General features: G+C 38.6%; 1 protein-coding gene across 1 annotated transcript; it reads left to right on the top strand.

The window, feature by feature from the left end:
- LOC104724028 (DNA-binding protein SMUBP-2) lies at positions 1,227-5,740 on the top strand. The gene is made up of 7 exons (XM_010442476.2): positions 1,227-2,241; positions 2,344-2,652; positions 2,779-3,062; positions 3,227-4,258; positions 4,505-4,673; positions 4,834-4,991; positions 5,264-5,740. The coding sequence occupies exons 1-7, from the start codon at positions 1,485-1,487 to the stop codon at positions 5,504-5,506; spliced, it is 2,952 nt and encodes a 983-aa protein (XP_010440778.1). The 5' UTR covers positions 1,227-1,484; the 3' UTR covers positions 5,507-5,740.

The following is a 6,121-nucleotide window of genomic DNA, read 5'->3' as shown; positions in this document are numbered from 1 at the left end:
TTATTAATATTTAACTCACTTTAAAGACATTAAAGGTCATTTAACTCAAAAATAACTTCTATCCAATAATTTCATACATTCCTCCCACAAATAAAAAAATATATATATATATATATATGTTCAAGATTGTATTTAAATATTACATAATTTTTTAGTTAGCTAAATTTATAGTCACATATATACAATATATATACATAAGAATTCATATTACTTATTAACACCATAATTCGACCCATTATTTGCTTAACTGAAAATTGGTTTCAAAGCCAACTAAAGAAAAACAGAAACGATCTTATTGATATTAGACCAAAACATGGGCATACAAACATAATCACTTACACGGAAGATAATTATTTTTAAAAAATAACTTATTATTGCAACATCAACATATGAAGGGTTTACATAAGCAGTTAATTAGAAAATCTAAAATACAATAAATGTATTGGCAACAATACCAGTCAATGATAAGATTGGATCCTCAAAAGCAAGAAACAACATCCTCATAATTCATAAAAAATAAACGCCATAATTGTACACATCTAAACGAAATGGTATAAACATATAGTGTATAAATACAATTGACTGCGAAGCCCGTATATGTCTAATTAAAACGAAATAATACAAAAGAGAAAACGAAAAAGACCAAAAAGAAATAAAAAAGTGCCAACTACACCACAACCCATGCGTTGCGTGGGGAAACACCTAGTAATAATGAAAGGTAAGAGCATTTATTAAAATGGTACAGGAGGTCTGTGAGCGCGACACCTCAGCTTTTTGGTGAAAGTGCTTCTCCATTGATATATAGGATATATACAACCATACAAATTTTGGTAACCTTTTAAATTAAGTAAAAAAAATCTCAAAAATTAATTGTAATAACTAATATCTCACTGTGAGATTCTCACATATTCCACTGATCCATGTGTTGGAAGTTGGAACTCAGCTCCAAAGCAAAACTGGAATCATTTGTAGAATCTAAAACTTTGGGTTCTCGAAAGAAAGAATCAGAAGATAAAGGGGTTATAAGCCAACAAACAAGAATATAAGGATAGGACAGTAATTAAACACGTCACCTGCTCACAAAGAATCAATGCTAGCCAATCACATCTCTCCACTCCGATCTCTCATCACGACTCTCTCCTCTTCTCAGGTCTCAAAAACAAATTTGAATAACAGTTTATTTTTCTTCAAACTGAACCAATAATAATAAGAATAATAAATAAATAAATAATATTTCTGAGAGCCTCAAGTTTCATCTTACGGCTTAAATCGGTCAGTCTCAAATATCTGGAAAAAAACACCTTTCTCCAATCTGTATAAATAAGCTCCATTAGATTTTGTATTATTCTCTGTATTTTTATTTTCCGTTCGATTCCCAGAAAATGTCAATAGATTCTGCTTTCTAGCTTTTGCAGAGTTTCTCGGGAATCTCATTAATTTTTTTTTCTTTTCTTTCTTTGTGTTTAATTGCTCGAAAAAATCTGATGGAAGCAGCGTCAAGTTTCTTGTGTAGAAGTATTAGGATTCCGTCGACTACGACGGCGACGGCGGCTTTCACGTTTACTCGACCGCCGGTGAATTACGTTTGTGTGGTTAAGAGTGATGGTAACGGTGGCGGAGTTCGTGTTATCCCGACGCGGAAGGTCTATTGCAGCGGTGTTAGTGGTGGTTCTAGTTCCACTGCTGCTACTACGAAGAAGCCTCGGAGGAAAAGTACTGTTTCCGATAAAATTAGGTCTAGAAAAATCGAGAAGAGGAACGATAGTGCTGAATCTGTGAGTTTAAGTAGTGAAACTGTTGTTAATGAGGTTAGGGAGGAAGATGAGAGACCGAGGAAGAAGAGCGATAAAGAGATGAGTCTTCGTGCTTTGAATCAAAATGGTGACCCGTTGGGGCGGAGAGATTTAGGGAGGAACGTAGTGAAGTGGATTAGTCAGGCTATGAAGGCTATGGCTTCTGATTTCGCTACTGCGGAGGTTCAGGGGGAGTTTTTGGAGCTAAGGCAGACGGTGGGATCTGGTTTGACGTTTGTGATTCAGGCTCAGCCGTATCTCAATGCCGTTCCCATGCCATTAGGTTCTGAAGTCGTCTGTTTGAAGGCTTGTACACATTATCCTACCTTGTTTGATCATTTCCAGAGAGAGTTGCGTGATGTTCTTCAAGACCTGGAGCGGAAGAACATAATGGAGAATTGGAAGGAGACTGAGTCTTGGAAGCTGCTCAAGGAGATAGCTAATTCAGGTTTTAATATGAAATATGCTAGTTGATGGATTGTTTTCTTAGTACTTGTTGGTTTTATGGTTTGGCTGAAGTTGAAGTTTTGGCTTATATGGTGTTGTACAGCTCAGCATCGGGAGGTTGCTCGCAAAGCTGCTCAGCCAAAGCCTGTTCAAGGAGTTTTTGGGTTAGACTCAGAAAAGGTGAAGGCTATACAGGGAAGGATTAATGACTTCACCAGCCGGATGTCGCAGTTGCTTCAAGTGGAACGAGATACAGAATTGGAAGTTACGCAGGAAGAACTAGATGTTATCCCTACTCCAGATGAGAGCTCTGATTCCTCAAAACCGATTGAGTTCTTGGTTAGACACGGTGACGCCCCACAGGAACTTTGTGATACAATTTGCAATTTGTATGCAGTTAGTACCTCCACAGGTTAGACTTAACCCGATAGCGACACTCTTTTTCATTTGTTTGTCAATAATTCATATGCATTTGGTTGTAAGTTTTCATCTTTCAAATTTTCGATAAAATTTGTTGTAATTTACAACCAATATGCAGGGCTCGGAGGTATGCACTTGGTGTTGTTTAAGGTTGGGGGAAACCACCGTCTTCCTCCTACTACACTTTCCCCTGGTGACATGGTTTGCATAAGAATTTGTGACAGTAGAGGTGCTGGAGCAACTGCCTGTACGCAGGGGTTTGTTCACAACCTTGGAGAAGATGGGTGTAGCATTGGTGTGGCTCTAGAATCTCGTCATGGAGATCCTACTTTCTCTAAGCTCTTTGGAAAGAGTGTGAGAATAGATCGTATTCATGGGTTGGCCGATGCCCTAACGTACGAGGTAAATCTTTGTTCCATATTGTTTGAAGATGCATTGTTTAGTCCCAATATCTTCCATCTTTAATATGCTTGACATGTCCCATTATTGCAAGTGTTTCTCAAATATTGAGGTTTCATTACTATTTTTTCTTTCTGCTACTCGCTTACTGTAGTCTTCTGTTACAGCGTAACTGCGAAGCCTTAATGCTTCTTCAGAAGAATGGTCTGCAGAAGAAAAATCCATCAATTTCTGTAGTGGCGACTTTATTTGGGGACGGGGAAGATATAGAATGGCTGGAGCAGAATGATTACGTAGATTGGAGTGAAGCAGAGTTGAGTGATGAGCCAGTGGGTAAGTTATTTGATGATTCCCAAAGGAGAGCCATAGCTCTTGGAGTGAACAAAAAAAGGCCTGTTATGATAGTTCAAGGACCCCCTGGCACGGGTAAGACTGGAATGCTTAAGGAGGTCATTACCCTTGCTGTTCAGCAGGGGGAAAGAGTACTTGTAACAGCACCTACTAATGCAGCGGTTGATAATATGGTTGAGAAGCTCTTGCATCTCGGACTAAACATTGTCCGAGTAGGGAATCCTGCACGAGTATCATCCGCTGTTGCTTCAAAGTCTTTGGGGGAAATTGTGAACTCTAAGCTTGCAAGCTTCCGAGCAGAAATGGAGAGGAAGAAGTCAGATTTAAGAAAAGACCTTCGGCAATGCCTGAGGGATGATGATCTTGCAGCTGGCATTCGGCAGCTCTTGAAACAGCTTGGAAAGACGTTGAAGAAGAAGGAAAAGGAGACCGTTAAGGAAATACTATCAAATTCACAGGTTGTTTTTGCCACTAACATTGGAGCTGCTGATCCTTTGATTAGGAGGCTAGAAACATTTGATTTGGTTGTTATAGATGAAGCTGGTCAGTCTATCGAGCCTTCATGCTGGATCCCAATATTGCAAGGGAAACGTTGTATTCTTTCCGGTGATCCATGCCAATTAGCACCTGTTGTTCTATCTCGTAAAGCTTTAGAAGGTGGGCTTGGTGTATCCTTACTGGAAAGAGCTGCATCTTTGCATGATGGAGCTCTTGCGACAAAATTAACAACTCAGTATCGTATGAATGATGTAATCGCTGGTTGGGCATCCAAGGAGATGTATGGTGGATGGTTGAAATCTGCTCCAAGTGTGGCCTCTCATCTGCTTATCGATTCTCCTTTTGTGAAGGTACATCTTTTTGCTGTTTCTGCTGTTTGATGGTAACTTGGAATGCAATCACACATCTTTTTACCTTTTAAGCTTTTATAATTTAGAAAATTTCCAGCAAAGCATTATAGGTTTCTTTAGCAACTCTGTTGGTTTGTCTTTAATGATATTATCTTTGCTTGTGGTTGTAAGATCATATGTTTACAGCATTTTGGTAACCCCATGACTCTTATATGTAACATCATCCTTTTTTTTAACTAACTGCAGCATACTTGGATTACACAATGTCCACTGCTTCTGCTTGACACAAGAATGCCATATGGAAGTTTATCAGTGGGGTGCGAGGAGCGTCTAGATCCAGCTGGTACAGGCTCATTATACAATGAAGGAGAAGCAGATATTGTGGTTAATCACGTCATTTCGTTGATATACGCAGGTGAGCGATCTATTTTCATGTTCAATGACTATGATATTCAAGTTGTTGTATCTTAATAACCTGCCAGAGTCTGAAGAATCAAAGATTCACGCATATTACTTGTGTTCCTGAATATAAGCTCGATAACCTAATAAAACAACACGTTGGTCATGATTTGCAGGTGTTAGTCCAATGGCTATTGCTGTTCAGTCCCCATATGTTGCTCAGGTTCAACTTCTCAGGGAAAGGCTGGATGATTTTCCAGTGGCTGACGGAGTTGAAGTCGCAACCATTGACAGTTTTCAAGGGCGGGAGGCTGATGCAGTAATCATCTCAATGGTACACATTATTCTGCTCTTGTTCCCTTCTATAGCATGAATACCTTATCTTCTTCTGCTCATAACTTGACTACTGGATCCCTTAACTATATAAGGAACCCGGGTTTTAGAATTAGCGTTTGTCATGGAGAAGATATTTTATAAAAATGAAAATTCTAGCGGGTAGTAAAGAAACAGAGATAAGATTATGAATCCATTTATATGTTATTTGCACTAAGAACTTATACTGCAAATAAGGACTCATGTACTTGCTGTGTTGTGAACCCATTACAGGTACGGTCGAACAACCTAGGTGCAGTGGGATTCCTAGGGGATAGCAGACGGATGAACGTAGCCATAACAAGAGCCCGGAAGCACGTGGCAGTGGTATGCGATAGCTCCACGATCTGCCACAACACTTTCCTTGCAAGACTGTTGCGTCACATACGCTATTTCGGGAGGGTAAAGCATGCAGACCCAGGTAGCTTGGGTGGGTCAGGACTAGGCTTGGACCCAATGCTACCTTACCTCGGCTAAAAATCACCCGTAAGTACTACCAAAAAGAAAGAAAAAAAAGAAAAAGATTCTTCGTCTTACTCCTCTCCCTCTCTTGTGGGTATAAAAATGTTTCCATGGCGAGTTGTGTTGTACAGAAAAGATCTGTTTCAATTGTTACCACAGAAAATAGTCTCTGTATATGATGACAAAAGATGATTCATGTATACTTTTACAATTTGTTGATTGTCCAAAAATTATAGTCTTATTAACGTTGTTGTTGTTGTTACTAAATGGTAAAACGAAGTTCTCTAGAATTCAACAACAGCTCACAAAATTTCATGGTAACTTCTTCACCAACTATTATTTTATTACACCTCATACTTCATTGTACAAGGACAATTTTTTTGTTTCTTTCAACATGTATTGTATTCTACCAAGTACGAATTCGAACAGTTAACACTTAACACAGTAACGATTCACACTACTAGGAACGTTGTTGTACCATATTTTCTTTGGTTATACAAATTTAGGTAGAGAGGTCTGTCTATAGATATTGAATTGGTGCACTAACCACAAAATACTAACAAAATATGTACATCTTTGGGTATTGTGCCGCAAACTTATCAAAACTTTGTAATTAATCTATTTTAACAT

Source organism: Camelina sativa, chromosome 11 (assembly GCF_000633955.1).
Source record: "Camelina sativa cultivar DH55 chromosome 11, Cs, whole genome shotgun sequence".
Classification (NCBI taxonomy): domain Eukaryota; kingdom Viridiplantae; phylum Streptophyta; class Magnoliopsida; order Brassicales; family Brassicaceae; genus Camelina; species Camelina sativa.
The sequence above is the reverse complement of the archived record's forward strand: the minus strand, read 5'-3'. Positions and strand labels throughout refer to the sequence as shown.